At 41.8% G+C, this 22037-nt stretch overlaps 1 protein-coding gene across 1 annotated transcript in view; it reads left to right on the forward strand.

Moving 5' to 3' along the window:
* Positions 1 to 22037, forward strand: part of utrn (utrophin) — a 664298-nt gene that overhangs the window by 218819 nt on the left and 423442 nt on the right. The window contains exons 36-42 of the mRNA XM_067989572.1: positions 666 to 836; positions 7068 to 7244; positions 11061 to 11198; positions 11498 to 11650; positions 12095 to 12271; positions 12525 to 12713; positions 18077 to 18249. Coding sequence (XP_067845673.1) covers positions 666 to 836; positions 7068 to 7244; positions 11061 to 11198; positions 11498 to 11650; positions 12095 to 12271; positions 12525 to 12713; positions 18077 to 18249 — 1178 coding nt within the window. The remainder of the gene's footprint in view (positions 1 to 665; positions 837 to 7067; positions 7245 to 11060; positions 11199 to 11497; positions 11651 to 12094; positions 12272 to 12524; positions 12714 to 18076; positions 18250 to 22037) is intronic.

Genomic DNA, 22037 nt, shown 5'->3' on the forward strand with positions numbered 1-22037 from the left:
GTATTAAATGTAGGAAAATGAATGTGAGAAGCAACCATGAGGCCCATCCATGCTCACGCTAAACATGAGATTGTGAACCTCATGCACCAAGCTTCCTCAAACTTAATGATGCTAACTCCTAGGGAAGTGGGGGTTGGGTAAAACAGGAAAAGAAAACTGTGGCCAATTTCAGGAAAAACTTTGGGAAATTCTTCTCCGACTCTTCAAAGTAATTAAGAAGCTCCAGGCGACTGTGGTTACCCGTCACATTTCATGAGACATACTTAAACAAACCTCCCACATCCCTCTATGTCCCAATTTCCTCAGTGAGAGTACTATACTGGGCCTGAAACGCACAGCTCCATCCATTTGCCCAGTCGTAAAGGTCACAGAGTTCCTACTGCGCTGATAACCCTTAAATAGCCATTTATCACCTTAAAATGTATAACATTCTCCACTTCCACTGTCTCCTTGGGAAGGCTGTTCCACCCTCTGCATGAAGAAGTTAGTAATGTAACCAATGCAATGGAACACGTACCATTTAATGTAACTTGGTAACTGTCTTAGTAAGTCTTAAGTCTGAATACTGAATGCTTTCTCAGTGCTTTGTTCAGTGTGGGTTCTATAGATCTATGTAGTTGCTGTTCAGAAATTAGAACAGTATAACTGTTGAAAGTGTTTTGCAGCGTTTTCAGTCTGAACTGGATGGAGTCAGCTTGCAAGTTGATGATGTACGTGACCAAGCCATTTCCCTCATGAACAGTAATGGTGACACATGCCGTGAAGTGGTGGAACCGAAGCTCATCGAACTGAATCGCAATGTTGAGAAAGTTTCTCAGCACATCAAATCAGCAAAAGTGAGGGTAGTGTAAAAGCAACAGTTATTAGCTGATAACAATGTCTGAAAAATACAATAGTTAGGACAAATTTAGTTTTCTGTGGCTGCTTTGAAAGGAATTGTAATTTCAAATCAAGTACACCAGTCTGTTCAGCACATGTCCAACTTTCACTCCTTAAAGGGGAAGAAAAGTCTAAAATGAGTACTTTTTATTCAAAATACTTCCCCACTTGATATTATCATTGGAGAGGAAAACCTACTGCCTTAAAAATAGTTTTTGCCGTTCTTTCAAAGCACCAATTTTCTCATTTGCCTAGAAGCTGCAAGGTTGGGTCTGCTCAGTAATAGGCCACCCAGTGAACACTCTAGAATGGCTCCATTGGAAGCTGTGACTTTGGAGGTGATCCAGAGCTGCGGAACTCTGGGAAAACAAGCTTTTAACTAAGAATATCTGCTCCTGGCAAGTGGGTTCTATCCAGAGACCCCAGATTGATTGATCGAGTAGTGTAACTTTAGGGAACAAGGTTACCAGGATACACCTTGGCTCTCAAACATATTGTGCCCTGATCACATTTCCTTTCATGATCATCATTCCAGTACTATTTCCCAGCTGTGGCTTCATGTCCCAGAGAATTGTTAGCACAGACTCTGTTCTAGATTTAATGGACTAAGTACCTTATATCTCCCCCAATTATGTGTACTTGGACAAGAATGGTCTGAGAAAATTTAGGTGAGTTTGACTGAGTCCCGTCAAAGCTGACAGACTATGGACTCCCACTGACTTTAAAGGCGCCTCTTGTTACTCAACCTCTTAAACTCCCTGTCGCTTTCTATGTTTAGATGAAAGACGGGTAATATTCCATGTGGAGAAATGCAACTATTTATCTATGTTGGAAAAGTAATAGAAGAGATTAGATAACTCTGGCAACGTTAGTCACAAAGCATCTTGAATATAAGACTGGTAACTCAAAAGGGCCAAATTTGTTCTTCATGAAGTGGTCAGCCACAGTTGGTCAGATAGTTCATAAATAACATTATCCAGGCAGCTACTATGTTGCTACAGCAGTTAACCATTGACACGTTGAATGTAAGAATTAAATCTGCTCCATATACATCGTGCTGTGCAGGTGTATGTAGAACAGCAGGTTTCCTTGTGGAGCTAGAGGTCATTGAATCATAGAAGTTTACAACATGGAAACAGGCCCCTCGGCCCAACATGTCCATGTCGCCCAGTTTATACCACTAAGCTAGTCCCAATTGCCTGCACTTGGCCCATATCCCTCTATACCCATCTTACCCATGTCCAAATGCTTTTTAAAAGACAAAATTGTACCCGCCTCTACTACTGCCTCTGGCAGCTCGTTCCAGACACTCACCAGACTTTGAGTGAAAAAATTGCCCCTCTGGACCCTTTTGTAACTCTCCCCTCTCACCTTAAATCTATGCCCCCTCGTTATAGACCCCCCTACCTTTGGGAAAAGATTTTGACTACCTTATCTATGCCCCTCATTATTTTATAGACTTCTATAAAATCACCCCTAAACCTCCTACTCTCCAGGGAAAAAAGTCTCAGTCTGTCTAACCTCTCCCTGTAAGTCAAACCATCAAGTCCCGGTAGCATCCTAGTAAATCTTTTCTGCACTCTTTCTAGTTTAATAATATCCTTTCTATAATAGGGTGACCAGAACTGTACACAGTATTCCAAGTGTGGCCTTACTAATGTCTTGTGCAACTTCAACAAGACATCCCAACTCCTGTATTCAATGTTCTGACCAATGAAACCAAGCATGCTGAATGCCTTCTTCACCACCCTATCCACCTGTGACTCCATTTTCAAGGAGCTATGAACCTGTACTCCTAGATCTCTTTGTTCTATAACTCTCCCCAACGCCCTACCATTAACGGAGTAGGTCCTGGCCTGATTCGATCTACCAAAATGCATCACCTCACATTTATCTAAATTAAACTCCATCTGCCATTCATCGGCCCACTGGCCCAATTTATCAAGATCCCGTTGCAATCCTAGATAACCTTCTTCACTGTCCACAATGCCACCAATCTTGGTGTCATCTGCAAACTTACTAACCATGCCTCCTAAATTCTCATCCAAATCATTAATATAAATAACAAATAACAGCGGACCCAGCACCGATCCCTGAGGCACACCGCTGGTCACAGGCCTCCAGTTTGAAAAACAACCCTCTACAACCACCCTCTGTCTTCTGTCGTCAATCCAATTTTGTATCCAATTGGCTACCTCACCTTGGATCCCGTGAGATTTAACCTTATGTAACAACCTACCATGCGGTACCTTGTCAAAGGCTTTGCTAAAGTCCATATAGACCACGTCTACTGCACAGCCCTCATCTATCTTCTTGGTTACCCCTTCAAAAAACTCAATCAAATTCGTGAGACATGATTTTCCACTCACAAAACCATGCTGACTGTTCCTAATCAGTCCCTGCCTCTCCAAATGCCTGTAGATCCTGTCTCTCAGAATACCCTCTAACAACTTACCCACTACAGATGTCAGGCTCACCGGTCTGTATTTCCCAGGCTTTTCCCTGCCGCCCTTCTTAAACAAAGGCACAACATTTGCTTCCCTCCAATCTTCAGGCACCTCACCTGTAGCTGTCGATGATTCAAGTATCTCTGCTAGGGGACCCGCAATTTCCTCCCTAACCTACCATAACGTCCTGGGATACATTTCATCAGGTCCCGGAGATTTATCTACCTTGATGCGCATTAAGACTTCCAGCACCTCCCTCTCTGTAATATGTACACTCCTCAAGACATCACTATTTATTTCCCCAAGTTCCCTAACATCCATGCCTTTCTCAACCGTAAATACCGATGCGAAATATTCATTCAGGATCTCACCCATCTCTTGTGGTTCCGCACATAGATGACCTTGTTGATCCTTAAGAGGCCCTACTCTCTCCCTAGTTACTCTTTTGCCCTTTATGTATTTGTAGAAGCTCTTTGGATTCTCCTTTGCCTTATCTGCCAAAGCAATCTCATGTCCCCTCTTTGCCCTCCTGATTTCTCTCTTAACTCTACTCCGGCAATCTCTATACTCTTCAAGGGATCCACTTGATCCCAGCTGCCTATGCATGTCATATGCCTCCTTCTTTTTGACTAGGGCCTCAATCTCCCGAGTCATCCAAGGTTCCCTACTTCTACCAGCCTTGTCCTTCACTTTATAAGGAATGTGCTTACCCTGAACCCTGGTTAACACACTTTTGAAAGCCTCCCACTTACCAGACGTCCCTTTGCCTGCCAACAGACTCTCCCAATCAACTTCTGAAGGTCAAGCTGATAGACTATCATTTAGATGCTTCTCTTGGTGACAAATCAGAAGCTTCTGGAAGGTTTTAAAGAGCACCAACAAAAGCAATGTTAGTGAACTTAACCATCTTGCTCAGTGGTTAAATACACTGCCCAGTGAGTTACTGAGCCAGAGTAGGAAGATCCAGGTTTAATCACCAGTGGTGAATTTGCTTATCTCATTCTCAAGATCTGAGTGAAGGATGCCACTGTCATCTCGATGATCCCTACTGGCCCAGGGTTCTTGCACCTTATAGGTCCCTGCATTGGTCTAGGCTTGAAATACAGCCTGTGATCTCTGAGCCTCTCTTTGATTGACTGTTGAGGGCGACCAACCAAACCCAACAGACATCCTTCCTTTCGCAGTAAAGAACTATCTAGCCTCTTCAAAAAAAAACTTCCATCATAAAAAAACACCCTATAATGCATTTGTTTTATCACCAGAAAAGCACGAATCATAGAATGGTTACATAGGAACATAGGAAGGAGGCCATTTGGCCTGTTGAGTCCATGCCAGCTCTTTGCAAGAGCAATCCAGCTAGTCCCACTCCCCCGCCCTTTCTCCGTAGCCCTGCAAATTTTTTCCCTTCAAGTACTTATCCAGTTCCCTTTTGAAAGCCATGATTGAATCTGCCTCCATCACCCCCTCAGTGAATTCCATGATAGGACTTGTGCTTGATTAGGGTGATGGGGAGTGGAGAGGAGAAGAGCATACATGTCTTCCTAGGAAGATAGACATTCTCAAGAAAAACCCCACTACAGTTACGCAGAAAAGGCTCATTTATTGGTGTCTGGAATGCATTGGAGCACTACATTTCCGCTATTGTCCTGTTCACAGACAACGCAATTGAGCTGTTTCTCAAAGTTTTAACCATTCATGTGGCTGTTGCAGGCTATTGCCACCTTTTGGTGGGAACTTCGTTAGGTGAAAACTCAGTAATGTCCAGTTTTGTAAAAATGTCTGGAAAGCCAAATCATTTGACATTCATTCCCTCCAGACTTCACTCTTCTTGTATTAAACTTGCAAGTTCAGATAGCCTGAGCCATCCAGCATGTGTATGTAATTTTATTTTTTAAAATATTTAAGACTGCCAACTTGTTTGCCCTCATTAGTTAGTGAATATCATGCCTGGGTGGGTGATTCAACTCAACTTGTTTTTCTTGTGGTTTAAAGCAGTCACAACACCACGTTAAATCAAAAGCAAAATACTGCGGATGCTGGAAATCTGAAATAAAAACAGAAAATGCTGGAGAAGCTCAGCAAGTCAGGCAATATCTGTGGAGAAAGAAACAGAGTTAACATTTCATTTCTGACAGAGTCTTCGACCTGAAACGTTAACTCTGTTTCTTTTTCCTCACTTACTGAGTTTTTTCAGCATTTTCTGTTTTTACAACACCACATTATTGTGTTTGTGAAATTATACGTGACAATTTGATGCTAAAATTCTCTCTGCCACTCCGTTGAAATGAAGAATCTCTTTATTGCAGAGTATTGGAGTTTCTGCATAGATGGATGCGTCAGTCCAAAGCAACTGCTTCCTAGAAGAAATGAATTTAAACCCATTGCGAATCAGAGATTAGCATTTTGAGTTGTAGAAAGTTTTTTTTTCTTTTTTTCTTTTTTCTTTTTGTGCTCATTAAGGTGAGGGATGTTGGTGCTCGGGAATAGAGTTCTTCCTATTTCAGGTAGTCAGAATTGGCATCAAGCACTCCCAAGTCAGGTATCGCACAGCCAGATGTAGGGTAAAGCTTCCTCTACCAGAACTGAGCGGGTACAACTATCAGGGAAAGCTGCACAGGCTGGGGCTCCTTTCTCTTTTAAAGATAAAGAGAAGGCCGAGGGGTGACCTGCTAGAGGTCTTTAAGATTTTGAAACTGTTTGGTAGGGTAGACATAGAGAAGATGTTTCCACTTGTGGGGGAGTCCAAAACTAGGGGCCATAAATATAAGATAGTCACTAATAAATCCAATAAGAGATTCAGGAGAAACCTCTTTACTCAGAGTGGTGAGAATGTAGAACTCGCTACCACGTGGAGTAGTTGAGGCAAATAGCATAGATGCATTTAAGGGGAAGCTAGATAAGCACATGAGGGAGAAAGGAATAGAAAGATATGTTGATGTTAGATGAAGTAAGGTGGGAGGAGGCTCATGTGGAACATAAACACTGGCATAGATCTGTTGGGCCGAATGGCTTGTTTTTGTGCTGTGAATTCTATGTAATTCTATGTACTCAGCCCCAACAATGTACCTCGGTCCCAACCTCAGTGGAGCAGCCTGCTTGTGTGACCGTTTTTCCATTTCCCACACCAGTCATCATCCTGTGGCCTCTGAGTGAGAGTGCCAATTAGTGCTGAATTGGGGACGGTTTTATGATGTAGGCCCGTGCCCACTAGCAACTGGATGGAGACTGCTCAAACTCATTTCGCTGGGCTGAATCTCATTCAGGTGAAAGGCCAGCATCTAATACGCTCTGTCCGCCATCTCCCTCAGGTTGCAGAATATATTTATTCAAGTTATACCCTTGCTTCCACTAAGCACTTTATTGTCCTGATGGATCATTCAAGCTTAGAGGTTTATTGGGGCTTTGCTTCAAGCTAACCTTAATATTTAGGCCAAAATGTTCTACCTCCGGTTTTTGCATTGCCCACTCGCTAATCCATTTTTAAATGTAGTTCAGCTTCCACATTCAAGCTTTCCTACCTACCTAGACATGGGTATGTTTACATTCTCTTGATCCCAATGTTGCATCCTTTAACTAGTACACATATATACTTTAATTCTTGACTGACATGTTCATCATTTTATTAGTGACTGAATTTGTCTCCACATTCTTCTGAACACAACCAGTAGTGTTTGTAATAAATAAACAAGGAGTTTAACATACAGTGAATATAAATAACTACTTTATTGTATGTGACTACAGATGGAAGCAGCAATGCAAGAACCTACAAGCCATGAAAATGGGTTCAGACCAGGTCTGAAGACCGACCAGGTTTCATTCGTTGATCTAGATCGCTTTGAAGCTGACCTGCAAATCAAGATAGACGACTTAGAGAGAAAGCTGCAGTGTAGAGAGGAAATCCCTGATGATGATGAAAAGGTAAAAAACAGAATTGTTAAACTTTTACTTATAGTAGCATTGTTGGAGAGTGTGCAAAATGACTGATCGCATTCAAAATATCTTGATGTGATATACTTAATGCACAAATATAGGAAGAGACTGTCAGAGTGCATTCATGGCTGCTTGTGTGGGGGAGCTTTGTGGCCCACTGGGTAAACACACTGCCTGCTGCAGGCCATTAAGATCAGAAAGTCTCTGGTGCAATTCCTGCTTGTTGCTGAGTTAACTGTCTCTGCCAGGGTGGCAGTAGGGTACTACAATTGACTAAGGGAGAGGAAAAAGATCAACTAGTGCACCCATTCCTGATTGCTAACCAGTGAATACTGCTGGAAAGTATGCGTGTGGATGTCGGGTGAGTGTAGATTTGGATGTGATGCCCACGTGCTTGGATTTTCTGTGTAAGTTTACAAATGAAGAATGGCAACTCGGGTGAGGTACTGGAAAGCAGCCAGTGTGGAACCATTCCGCAGCATAACTCGGCGCCTTCAGGAGAGGTGGGGGAAATGGAGTTTAAAATGTTGATAGTGTGCCGTATATCTGAAGTGTCCCATTGGTCCTCTACACAGTCACCCTTGAAATATACTTGACTGGTGGGGGGGCAGGAGATTGGGACATGACACCAGGTGGAACGTGTAGCTGGCAAGAGCCTTGTGATGCACCCTACTGAGGCTGCGAATGTTGGCTTCCTTCAGGCAATGTTGCATTAGGCAGCCCTACACCCACTGGCCTGGTCAGTCAATGAGGTACCTTTTTTGGAAGTTATAGAATGTACCCTAGCCCAGAGGTGGACATTTAAGATGAGACTAATTGTAAAAAGGCCTGAGTGTGGTGGTGCATTTTGGTAGGAAGAATGAGGAGGCCACAAACTGCTTGGATGATAATAGTCTAAATGAGGTGGGGGAACAAAGGGATCTGGGAGTACAGATACAAAAATCACTAAAAGTAGCAACACAGGTTAATAAGGCTATTAAAAAAAAGCAAGCCAGCGGGCTGGGTTCATTTCTAGAGGGATAGAATTGAAAAGCAGAGAAGTTATGCTAAACTTGTATAGAACCTTGGTTGGACCGCACTTGGAGTACTTTGCACAGCTCTGGTCCCCATATTATGAAAAGAAAATAGAGGCATTGGACAAGGTGATTCATGAGGATGATACCAGAACTTAGAGGATATACTTATCAGGAAAGGCTGAACAGGCTGGGGCTCTTTTCTCTAGAAAAGAGAAGACTGAGGGGTGACCCGATAGAGGTCTTTAAGATAATGAAAGGGTTTGATAGGGTAGGCATAGAGAAAATGTTTCCACTTGTGGGGGAGTCCAAAACTGGAGGTTATAAATATAAGATAGTGGCTAATAAATCCAATAGGGAATTCAGGAGAAACTTCTTTACCCAAAGAATGGTTAGAATGTGGAACTCGCTACCACAAGGTGTGGTTGAGGCAAATAGCATAGCTGCATTAAAAGGGAAGCTAAATTATCACATGAGGAATAAAGGAATAGAAGGATATGCTGATAGTGAGATGAAGGAGGGTGGGAGGAGGCTCGTGTGGAGCATAAACACCGGCATAGATCAGTTGGGCCGAATGGCCTGTTTTTGTGCTGTAGACTCTATGTAACTCTTTGTAACTATGTAGGGCTTCTCAGTGGCATTGCATCTACCAGTTAAAGATCCAGACTTCATCTTGACTTGGACCATGCAGATTGTATTAAGTGCTTTAAAGCATTACATGTCATCTAAGCAGTTCTTGTGTTGGCATTAGTTTACATTTCTGGTTCAATGGAAGAATCTTTAGCCAAAGAGCAGAAATTGTTGGTAGAGCATCTGCTTTGCTCCCTACTGCTTTTAAAAAAAAATAAAAACAGAGAATGCTGGAAAAGCGCAGCAGTTCTGACAGGGGATCCATACCCAAAATGTTAACCTGTTTTTTCAGAGGCTGATGTCTTGTGTGCAGACATCTTGTCATAACTGCTGACTGACCATTTCCAGTCCAGCATTTACTGTTTTGTATTAGAACGTAAGAACATAAGAAATGGGAACAGGAGTAGGTCATTCGGCCCCTCGAGCCTGCTCCGCCATTCAGTAAGATCATGGCTGATCTTCGACTTCAACTCCACTTTCCCGCCCATTCCCCACATCCCTCGATTCCCTTAGAGCTCAAAAATCTATCGATTTCAGTCTTGAATATACTCAATGACTGAGCATCCACAGCCCTCTTGGGTGGAGAATTCCAAATAATTAAGTATGTAAGACTCCCAGCATTTGTGGTCACTTTGTTTTTGTCCAGTACTGGTTTGCTGTTCCCGTGTGGTGGTGCCTCATCCAAGTTGAAAGCAGCCAAAGTAGTCATGTTCAGAAGGCAGCCTAATGCTTGGGGCCTTGTCTTGGAGTCTTATTCTACAGTCATTATACTATTAACTATGAGTGCGTGCAGCACTTTCACCTCCGCATCCATGCAAAAGTGTACTGTGACTTGGAGTCAGCCAGCGAACCGACTTCTTGGTGCACTGAAGCCCAGAAGTGTGAGGCTATCTCTAGGAGATGGTCTCACATGACTGAAGTTTTGCACAGGATGCAGTATTACTCCAGTCTGGTGAAAATCTATTATACTGCCTGGGTATATTATTACTTCTGAATATTTTTAACATTTGGAGAGTGCATGTGACTTGCCCTGCTCTCTCCTACAATGGCATTTAACTCGTTGGAGAGCACAGCCAGCTGTCGGGTGCACAGTTGTTTCCTCACTACTCAGTGCATGGAACTGCTGGCAGTGTATGTCTGCCACCTGTACATAATAGTGTGTAGGTCTTTTGTATAATGGCACCCTTAAATGCTACCTTTGGTTAGGGGAACTGGTTGGCGCAGTGATTTATCACTTTTTTCACCTCTGGGATCTGCCTTTGAATTCTACCTGGATTTGTGGGATGAACTTGTCTCCATCTGACATTTGTAAGACTTCTATCGATATGGGATATTTGGCAGTCTCTAGCTTCAGTTGGAAAAGGACTCAGAGGATTTTAAAGAATGTAAACTATATAGCCAGAACAGTAGAACGAAAATTGGAGGAAATTACGATCAAACTAAATCGCGCACTCGATGGGTGAGCTAGGACGGCTCGAATAGAATTCTTCATTGGTAGCTTGTAGTCTTGCATTTTAGAGACAAAAGGCAGTGTCTTCATCCACTGCACCACCCGGTCCTCCTTTGATGCTTTTAATGAAGAAAGTTTTATTTCTAATTTCTGGGTCATATACCAACTTTTGACTCTGTATATGTGAAGCTGAGTGTTTGATCTGATCCTCTGCATACATAAGTGAGTATGAACCATACATGTGTCATCAATCCTTGATCTCATTGACAAATCGCTTCACCTCTTCACCCCATTTTACCCTCATCCATGTGTGCCTTCAGGACCCTGACTCTGGCCTTCTGTGCATCTCCACCCTCACTCCACTATTGATAGTAGAGTCTTCAACTGTCTTGGCCCTACTGTTTATTCTCAAATTCTCCTCTTGACCGCCTTCACCTTGCCTTTAAAAGCCTTCTCAAGACTTATCTTCGAGCAAACCTTTGTTTAACTCTCTAAACTATCCTACAAAGGCTGAGCTTGTTTTCCTTTCTTCCTTTGTGAAGCACCTCGGGACTTTTTCTACATTAAAGGCACGAAATAAATGTAAGTTGTTATTATGTATTAGGTCCTTGCACTATTTACATAAGGACCTAAATACAGAGGAGCTTTTCTGAATCTGTGCACGTGTGTGCCTATATTGTCTGCTTTCTACTTAAGAGACTGTGTTTCTAGATGGACGAAGAGGAAGCTGATATGGAGGAGATGCTACAGAAAGGGGAGCGGCTGCTGCAGCTGACTGATGACGATGGAAGACGGAAACAAATCCACAGAAAACTGATTCTTCTACAGACAAAGTATGGCACCATTAAGGTAAGAGAAAAGCTAATGTTACCCTATTAGAAATAATCAGAAGAATGTAATCATATAAGAAACGGTTAAACAATAGCCACCCTTGTTGGATCTTTAAATATATTGAGTGGTTGGAGTGTTCAGACCAGTTTGTAGCCTTGGTGTTAACCACATAATTATCTGTGGACAGAGATCGATCTTTGTAAACAGTCACCAGGTTGCTGCAGTGTAGTCTGGTTATTCAAAGACCTTTATCTTTAACTACTGTGGGATGAACTCATTAAGATTGAAGATAGAATGTTTTTTACTCTGGCATTTAGGAAGCAAAATTAATGCAGAAGGAGCAAGTAGGTGAGCTGTCACCTGGGTGGTACCAGTTCAAGAGAGAGGAAAGCCACTTCCTGCAGTGGCTGGATGACATTGAGCAACGACTTTTGGACTCCTATGGTTCAGAAGACGAGAAGAGATTACAGGTAGTAAAATTAAGCTGCTTTTAATTTCTGTTTTTTGGCCTGTTCCTTGTGTCTCATTATATTAATACAGGATATTTTCTCTCCAGAAGTACTGTTGTTAAGAGTTTTGACTAGGTGATAATTAGGACTAAAAACATGGAACTGCTGATTGCTACTTTGCGAATAAACTAACACCAACAATATTGTGTGAAAATAGTACAACGTAATTGACACGCACTCAAATAGGGGTGGGAGGAGGGGAAATTTGGAATGTGTCTCCACTGAGTTGCTGATGTAAAGCTTATGGTGACTGGCCAGCAGTGGCTTTAGCAGTGAGATGGGAGCAGTTATCTGTCTTGCCCTAGTCTGCAGAGTTGTATGGGAGAAGGAAAAAGTGATGTGTGCGCTCAAGAAATACTAATATAATCCAGGGAAGTTGTCTCAAAATGTGCTTTTTCTTTCCAGGAACTGACCCAAGAGTTTGAGCAACGAAGGGAGGACTTCACTGCCTTAACAAAGAAGGGCCAAAACCTGGGACGGTATAGTGCCTCTCCAGGAAAGGACAACATCAGTGTGGATAAGCGCTGGCAACAAATAGAGACCCAGTTTTCTACTTATCAACCTCTGCATTTAAAGAGTCCAGTAAGCTTATGTTTTGCTAATTTTATTAAATCTAAAATATTAGAGAGCAAGGATTCATTTATTTTGAAATGTGTAACTAGCCATTCTAACATTTGCACTGATTGTTAGTGGGATTTCACTGCTTTTCTGAAAATGTAATGCAAATGTGACTTTGAAAAGCTGGCAGCACTACTGACCAAGAAATCCAGAATTTGACCATTGGAGGTTATTGCTTTGTTAGAGTCAACTTCATACTGCTACCTCTCATCCTCAGGAAACCAGAGTTATCGCTGGCCATTACACCACCAGTGCAGGGATGGCTTCACAGTACTTCCCATCAGATTATCTCCTGGACATTAACAAAGCATTGCTGGCTCTAGCTGATGTCGAACTACTACTGAATGCGCCAGAATTGAACAACGGAAAATATGAGGACTTCTCAAGCCAGGAAGATTCCCTAAAGGTGTGTTGGATGTACTGGAAAAGTGGTTTGTTAATGCTTATTTCTGTGAATAAGCCAAATGATGACATCTAACCCTACCATACATTGAATTACAATATAATACAGCCCTGTATTACATAATACACTGTGAGCAAGGGCTTTTATACCTGTGAGCAAGGTATAAAAGCCCTGTATTATGCAATGCATTGTACATTACATGGTAAAACAGCTCTGTTACAAAACTATGCATCCTCCAACTAACCGAGCAATGCCACAGGGAATTCGCTAGTTTGTCCTGATTCATTTTATAAACACTTACTTTCTTAATAGATTAACTAGTTATTTATCTAATTTGCTGATTGTAGAACCTTACTGAGTGCAAATTGGCTGCCGCATTTGTCTACATAACAAATAAATACACTTCAAAAGTGATTAATTGGCTGTGAAGTGCTTTAAGGACTTGAAAAGTGCTGTATGAATTCAAGTTCATTTTTTCATGCATATTATATGCCGATGGGTTCATAAATAATAGAAACTTAGAGCATGGAATATTTTACCACAGGTGACTATTGAGTCCAAGACTATAACATAATTTAAGAGGGAATTGAATAAATATTTGAAAAGGAAGGATATAAAAAGTTATGGGTTAAGGGCGGGGAAATGGGCTTTGAGTAGATAGCTTCAATTGAAGAGCTGGCATGATGGGCTAAATGGTTTTCTTCAATGTCGTGATTCTGTGTATGTAACATAAGAGTGAATTACAAGCTGCAATTCAGTGGAAGATTCCATATCCCATTTGTTCTTAACAGTTGCTATCAAAGTGCAACCATGTGAAGTAAACGAAGCAGTACTGTTGGAGAGGCCCAAAACTCCTTACAGGAGGAGGTTTCCTGGGGTATCTCGTGCCCTAACTTGGTGCTGCAAAATTGCTCCGAATATACAAACCACCAAAAAAAAACAGAGATAGAGAGGCAGAAACATAGAAAAGACAGCAAATGACCCGTTATATTAAAAACAGATAACATTTGTTTGCTGGTGGGGTAACGTGTAGCGTGACATGAACGTGTAGCGTCCATCACCGGCATCTCCACATCACGTATATTCGGAGACCTTGCTTTAAATGAGGCAGATTCAACAGCAGAGAACCTGGCACACATTGCAAAACCACTTCCAATGGGAGCAATTCTGTAATACAAGTGAAATTAACATAGTTTTAACCTAGTAATAAGATCACCGCCTCAATATTAATCTCTACTCTCTTTTTGACACGAACTTGCCATTAAATCCCCCCACCCCTTATCATTCTGCATGTCACAACTTCTGTGTCCAAATAACTTAAAAAAAACAAAATATGAATCATTGTCATTTAATTTTAATCAAAATTATACCAAATATTTTTGTTTTTGTTCCATGATTGAAAGAATAGGTATTTTGAAAAATAAGGAAACCTTTACTCAAAAGGTTAGTGTAGTGTTTAACTTGTATGTAAAATAGCACTGTAGCAGAAGTTGTAATGTACATGGACTCAGTTTGGTGACCCAAGGCATGAAATATGTGATGATATGAAAGGATACAGGCTGCTGATCTGGGGGAGGAAGCTTGGGTGATCACAAGATTAAAAAAAACTAGATTGAGAGCATATATCCGAAGAAACAAACTGGAGAGGAGAGAAGATAATACCCGCACAGAGATGAAAGGAAAGATAAATTGAGATGGTGCAAGGACTGAGCAACAGAAAAGAAGAGAGTTTTTAATTGCCTGAGAGGGGAAAAAAGCAGGAATTTGAGACATCCAGAGATGCACCTTGATGTGCACTGGTGCTAGTCAGTCTCATTTTTATAATGGCTAATTTGTTTCCAATTGATAAGATCTACCATTTTCAGACAAGGTAGCTTTTAATCTGTGTCGGATTATCAACTGCACTGGTTGTTGAAAGCAGTCCAGGGAAGGTAATTTGTGCTTTAAGCTCTGTGTCAAAAGTATAAAAGCGTTTCTTACTTCAGTTCTTTCTGCATTGGGAGATTGTTTGAAATCTGCAATGTCTGCCCTCCGAACCACTAATTGCCCTGTCAGTTTTGAAGACAAGGTCTGGGTGTGGATAAGTGCACAGTGATGCTGGATTGTATGTTTTAATGAAGCATTTCACTGTTATTTGCCATTCCAGCTCATTAGCATTGCTGAATTAGTTATGATTCCACATGGAATGGAATACTGGCTGTTGACCAATGTGAGAGTTAAGCGACCTTGAGTGAAAACTTTGATCCCTATGGTAACATTTTCCAGTTAATTTTATTTTCAGACCAAGGGTGTAAGGATAAACACAGCATCTACAGGCCAATCAGTTTAACCTCGGTGATGGGGAAACTTTTTGAAACGATAATCTGGGACAAAATTAACAGTCACTTGATCAAGTGTGGATTAATTAAGGAAAGTTTGTTAAACACAATTTGCCTTTAACAATTCCATGCCAGCTAAGGAAATTGTGTTTAACAAACTTGATTGAGTTTTTTGATGAGTTAACAGAGAGGGTTGATGAGGGCAATGCGGTTGATGTATATATGGACTTTCAAAAGGTGTTTGATAAAGTGCCATATAATAGGCTCGTCGGCAAAGTTGAAGCCCATGGAATAAAAGGGGCAGTGGCAGCATGGATATGAAATTGGCTAAGTGACAAGAAACACAGAGTAGTGGACTGGAGGGAGGTGTACAGTGGTGCTCCCCTGGGGCCAGTACTAGGACCACTGCTTTTCTTGATATATATTAATGACTTGGACTTGGGTGTACAGGGCACAATTTCAAAATTTGCAGATGACACAAAACTTGGTAGTGTATTAAACAGTGAGGAGGATAGTGATAAGAGTTCAAGAGGACATAGACAGGCTGGTGGCATGGGCGGACATGTGGTAGATGAAATTTAATGCAGAAAAGTGTGAAGTGATACATTTTGGTGGGAAGAATGAGGAGATGCAAAATGAACTAAATGCTACAATTCTGAAGGGGTTGCAGGAGCAGAGAGTCCTGTGGGTATATGTGCACAAATCTTTGAAGATGGCAGGACAGCTTGAGAAAGCAGTTAAAAAAGCATGCGGGATCCTGGGCTTTACATATAGAGGCATAGAGTACAAAAGCAAGGAAGTAATGATGAACCTTTATAAAACACTGGTTTGATCACAACTGGAGTATTGTGTCCAATTCTGGAAACCGCACTTTGTAGGGAGGATGTGAAGGCCCTGAGAGGGTGCAGAAAAGATTTATTAGAATGGTTCCAGGGATGAGGGACTTCAGTTATGTGGATAGACTAGAAAAGCTGGGGTTATTTTCCTTAGAGTAAAGAAGGTTGAGTAGAGACTTGATAGAAGGTTGAGTAGAGACTTGATAGAAGGTTGAGTAGAGACTTGATAGAAGGTTGAGTAGAGACTTGATAGAAGGTTGAGTAGAGACTTGATAGAAGGTTGAGTAGAGACTTGATAGAAGGTTGAGTAGAGACTTGATAGAAGGTTGAGTAGAGACTTGATAGAAGGTTGAGTAGAGACTTGATAGAAGGTTGAGTAGAGACTTGATAGAAGGTTGAGTAGAGACTTGATAGAAGGTTGAGTAGAGACTTGATAGAAGGTTGAGTAGAGACTTGATAGAAGGTTGAGTAGAGACTTGATAGAGGTGTTCAAAATTATGACAGGTTTAGATAAAGTAAATAAAGTGAAACTGTTCCCATTGGCGGAAGGGTCAGTAACCAGAGGACGCAGATTTAAGGTGATTGGCAAAAGAACCAAAGGGACATGAGGGAAAAGTTTTTATAAAGCGAATGGTTATGATCTGGAACGCACTGCCTGAAAGGTTGGTGCAAGCAGATTCAATCATGGCTTTTAAAAAGGAATTTGATAAATACTTGAAGGGAAAAAATTTGCAGGGCTGCGGGGAAAGTGTGGGGGAATGGGACTAACTCGATTGCTCTTACAAAGAGCCGGCGTGGGCAATGGGCCAAATGGCCCCCTTCTGTGCTGTAACCATTCTATGATTCTAGCCTTTAAACTTTGTTTTACGCTTATATAAAGTAGCCACTGCACAGGCTGCGCTTACAGTGCAGGTGATGTGTAGTGCTCCTGGATCAAGGTCACCTCTCGGTGGTCTTGCTGACACCATGGTGCACCAGGGCCAAGCGTGCAGTGTAACTGGGACATAAATACAGGCTGATGGCTTTCAAATTATTTTTAAAAATACCGTTGAAAAAGTCAGTGTCTTTAAGGAAACTAACAATCTTTAAGGTATACAAGACAACTGGTAGGTTAGTGGATTGATGTGCTGTGGTAGGATGTGGGTTTGCTGGTTGGAACTTGCTGTACAGTAACTACTTGATCTTGTTGGGCCAAGTGCAAAGCCAGACACTTCTTCACAAGGGTGGGGTGAGGTTGGGTTGACTGGAGCTGATGTTGTCTAACTCGTAATACCCCATTTCAGTGTTGCAGTGGTAAAACAGTAGGAATGGGCAATGGGGTGGGGTTGAATTTATTGGAGCTGCTGATGTCTACCTCTTAATGCCCTGTTCAAGTGGCAAAGCCATGGAAGTGATCAGCTAACCACTCTTCTCGAGGACTATGTGTCTATATTTTTCATTCAAAACCTGAGCTGGTGGTGTATTTGTATGATTACTCAATGTAGCATTGATGTTACATAGAATGTACAGCAGAGGAACTGGCCATTTGGCTCAACAGGTCCATGCTGGTGTTTGTACTCCACACGAGCTGATGTTGTATTTTTGGTGCACAAATACTATTTTGAATAAACAATCCCTTTTTATGTGGCTCTACATTAATCCCAGTTGTGATGGAGAAGGGGTTCCTGAGCATTCCAACTAACAAAGAAAATGTTTTTTTGGAATTGTTATGCTCCATTTGCTTGCACGCATCCCACTGGTAGCTGCACCACTCAGTTGTCAGAGCCCAATTAGTAAAACAGACATTGCTGTGAGCTCAATTGCCACAATCAGATCTCTCTTTTGGCCGGATAAGTTTCAATCTTATTACAGGCCATTGATTTTGTTGGTTAATTTAGTATAGCGATTGAATTCATAGTTTGCAGGTTTTTTTGCTGTCAGTTAAATGGCTAAAACAAAGATGAAGGATCGGGAGAATGTTCTTGGAAAATTGCTTGTCACTTAGCCGCTGATTGAGGTTATCTGTGCCTATTAGTGAAGAGTATCTTGTGGGCAGATTGCTTTGTGTTGCTCAGAGCCAGAGGCCATCTAGCTTTTATTTCCTGTAGCTGATAGATTTGGTTGCAATATTTGCACTGTTCATTAAATGTTTGGTTTTCGAAATATCACCCCTTCATTAGTAGCTAGCCATCCAGTGATGTCTGAGTTAACTGCATGCTTGCATCTCTCACAGAATATAAAGGACATGCTGGAGAAACTTGGAGAGCAAATCGAGGATATCCATGAGAATCAGCCCGATGCCTTCCTCGAAGCTTCTGCAGCTGAAGTTGTGCAAATAGGGGACGCACTGACGCAGCTCCATGCAGAATGGGATCGAGTGAACAGAATGTATAATGATCGCAAAAGGTAAGGAACCAGTGTTATCTGCTAGCAGAGGGGGTCAGCAGATTTACTTTTACATTAGCCAAGTGCTCGTGTCCTGCGTTGTTGCTGCAATGAAAATTTCAGACAGAATCTTATGACTTGAGTTTGTTAAAAGGGCATGAAAACTTCTCTAATGGTTCAGTTAGTTATGCTACTGAGCCATATGGAGAAAAGGTCACATTGATGCCATTTGAAGAGGTATTGGAGCTGCTCCTGTTAGTGTCAATGTCCTGGGTCTGGAGAGGGGAAAAAAAATCAGCTTCTAAAAGTGAGCTTGAATTTAGCACTGACAACCAGCAAACTGCTGGTGAACTTTTCAGTTTGAATAATAATTTTTTTTTTATTCGTTCATGGGATGTGGGTGTCGCTGGCGAGGCCAGCATTTATTGCCCATCCCTAATTGCCCTTGAGAAGGTGGTGGTGAGCCGCCTTCTTGAACCGCTGCAGTCCGTGTGGTGAAGGTCCTCCCACAGTGCTGTTAGGAAGGGAGTTCCAGGATTTTGACCCAGCGACGATGAAGGAACGGCGATATATTTCCAAGTCGGGATGGTGTGTGACTTGGAGGGGAACGTGCAGGTGGTGTTGTACCCATGTGCCTGCTGCCCTTGTCCTTCTAGGTGGTAGAGGTCGTGGGTTTGGGAGGTGCTGTCGAAGAAGCTTTGGCGAGTTGCTGCAGTGCATCCTATGGATGGTACACACTGCAGCCACAGTGCACCAGTGGTGAAGGGAGTGAATGTTTAGGGTGGTGGATGGGGTGCCAATCAAGTGGGCGGCTTTGTCCTGGATGGTGTCGAGCTTCTTGAGTGTTGTTGGAGCTGCAGTCTTCCAGGCAAGTGGAGAATATTCCATCACACTCCTGATTTGTGCCTTGTAGATGGTGGAAAGGCTTTGGGGAGTGAGGAGGTGAGTCACTTGCCGCAGAATACCCAGCCTCTGACCTGCTCTTGTAGCCACAGTATTTATGTGGCTGGTCCAGTTAAGTTTCTGGTCAATGGTGACCCCTAGGATGTTGATGGTCGGGGATTCGGTGATGGTAATGCCGTTGAATGTCAAGGGGAGGTGGTTAGACTCTTTCTCGTTGGAGCGTTACATTTGCCAGCAAAACGTCAGCGACAGTGTTTTGTTGCTTGTCTGCTGGGGAAACTTTACACTTTTACAATTCACTTGACTGTCTCCTAATCAGTCTTCGTTTCATTCTGATTAACATTGCTAGCAGAAAATTAGATTAGTAATTGATATTTTCAGGCATCAGCAACAGCTTACGGAGCGTGTCGTTAGGATCTGGAATGTGCTGCCTGAAAGGGTGGTGGAAGCAGATTCAATCTTGGCTTTCAAAAAGAAATCGGATAAATACTTGAAGGGAAAAAATTTGCAGGGCTGCGGGGAAAGACCGGGGCAATGAAACTAACTGGATTGCTCTTACAAAGAGCCAGCATGGGCTCGATGGGCCGAATGGCCTCCTCCTGTGCTGTAATCATTCTATGATTCTAACTTGTAGCCTATAAAGAAAGTCATTTCACAGCCAAGACCTTGTAGGTTGAGGCTTCTAGTTGAATGAAACTTTTGTTCTACATAACTAGGACTCCACATGTAGTAAACTGAAAGACGGACAATTTTGGAAACTTGCAGATGATACCAAAATAAGCAGAGTAAACAGGCAGGAACAATGCAACCAGATTCAGAGGGTGACTGGGCCAATATGTGGCAAATCTTATGTCATGTGGATAACTGAAGTAATTAGTATGGGAGTAAGGAACAAAAACAGGGAGTGTGTTAAATAAAACAATTGTACTGCATACTGATCAGGAGAGACATCATGTGTTTGTAGCGTGTTAAATGGGACTCTGTGCTGATCAGGAGAGAGATCGTGGGGTTATAGTGTGTGTTAAATGTGACAATACTGAACAGGAGAAAGATCAGTTGATAAAACTGTCTAAGCTCCGAAAGCTTGTGAATTTAAAATAAAATTGCTGGACTATAACTTGGTGTTGTAAAATTGTTTACAATTGTCAACCCCAGTCCATCACCGGCATCTCCACATCATGACTACCATCAACACCACAAACTGCCGGCTCACAGTGGAAAGGATATCCAAGAAGATCGCGCATTTAGACACAGACATCAAGTTTTCACCAAGCATTGTTCTGTGAATTATAAATGCGATTTCATTTCGAGGATTTCATTTCACATCGTTCACCTGACGAAGGGGGAAGCCTCCGAAAGCTTGTGAATTTAAAATAAAATTGTTGGACTATAACTTGGTGTTGTAAAATTGTTTACAATAAGTTCTTATCTGCAGTGGGAAGAAAACGGACAAATAAAATATTGGGATAGTTTAGCAAAGGGTTACAATACAAATCCGAATAGGTTGTGTTGCTTTATAAGGTGTTGGTCTGACCCCTCTGGAACACTGGGTGTAGTTACAATCACCTAGTTGCAGGAAGAATATTTTGCCCTTTTGAGGGTACAGAGGGGGATCAAAGATGATTCCAGGAATTGGGAGTTTAAGCAAAGAGGAAATGTTAAGGAAGTTGGGCTTGTTTCCTTTGGAGGAGAAGGAACTTTGAGATGATATAATTGCAGATTTTAAAATTATGAAAGGAATTGACAAAATGAGTCTAAATTAGTTCACTATGGTGAAAATTTCATATCGGGGCATAGATTAAAAATTAGGACTAAGAGTCGGCAGAACTTTTTCACCCATTGGATAATAGGGTTGTGCAGTAAGTAACCAGGTAGAACCGTTGAAGGAGACAGTATAAACTGGTTTAACAGAGAGATGGAATTGAAGGGTATGGTGGGAAGGCAGGTAGATGGGACTGATCTATGCTGTTAATACAGAGCACGTTGATCAGCACCTGAGGGAGGAAGCAAGGTTAACGTTTTGAGAATGACCCTTCATCAGAACTCAACACTAACAATTTTTTTTTGCCTTTATATAAACTGAAAAACATGTTGCCTATTTTATGAGCTGTAGGAACTCTAAAATATTTTAATTGTATTTAGCCAGCAAATGATTGCTGCTCATTTGCACAAAGTTTCATTTGTGGCAGACATGGGCTAAATTTGATGAATCCATTGTTGCCTTCAGGTGATGGGGTAATTTACCATCATGTTCTTCACTCTGAGTTTTTAATGAACTTTGTTATAAAGAAAGGAATAAAAACAGAAAATGCTGGAAATACGGTCAGGCAGCATCTGTGGAGAGAGAAACAGAGTTAACGTTTCAGATTGATAACCTTTCATCAGAACTGGGAGAAGCCTTGTTTCCACCAGCACCTAGTTAGCGGGTAGGGGAGGAATGCTTGCTGGAGGCCGAGCTTGATTGTTTGGCCTTTACCGTGTTACGTTATCTCCAACCGAAGTGAATTCTGGTCATCTCGAAGGAAGCTGAGGTGAATGTGGAAATAATTGATTTGTTAGAATGCACACAATGGTGGCACCATGAAGTCAAAACTCCTTTTATTTTGGTGCTTCTCTTTTGAGAATTTCTAAATTGTTAAATCTGTGCTTTGTAAGCAGCCAATGGAATACTGTGTGAAATCTGAAATGATTAAATGCAAGTTGAAGACGTCGGTAACAACCAAATAAAATCAAGCTTGGATTTATGCTGGTGAAGTAATTATACTGATTATAAAGCAATATATTAACATTATGTAGTGCTAGAAATTGCTTGCCTTCAGGACATCGTCCCGTGCATGGAGTGATAGAATTGTACAGCACAGAAACATTCGGCCTGTGTTTTTCTCCACAAGCTACCTAGCCTAATC

The sequence above is a fragment of the Heptranchias perlo genome, chromosome 8 (assembly GCF_035084215.1).
Source record: "Heptranchias perlo isolate sHepPer1 chromosome 8, sHepPer1.hap1, whole genome shotgun sequence".
Classification (NCBI taxonomy): Eukaryota; Metazoa; Chordata; class Chondrichthyes; order Hexanchiformes; family Hexanchidae; genus Heptranchias; species Heptranchias perlo.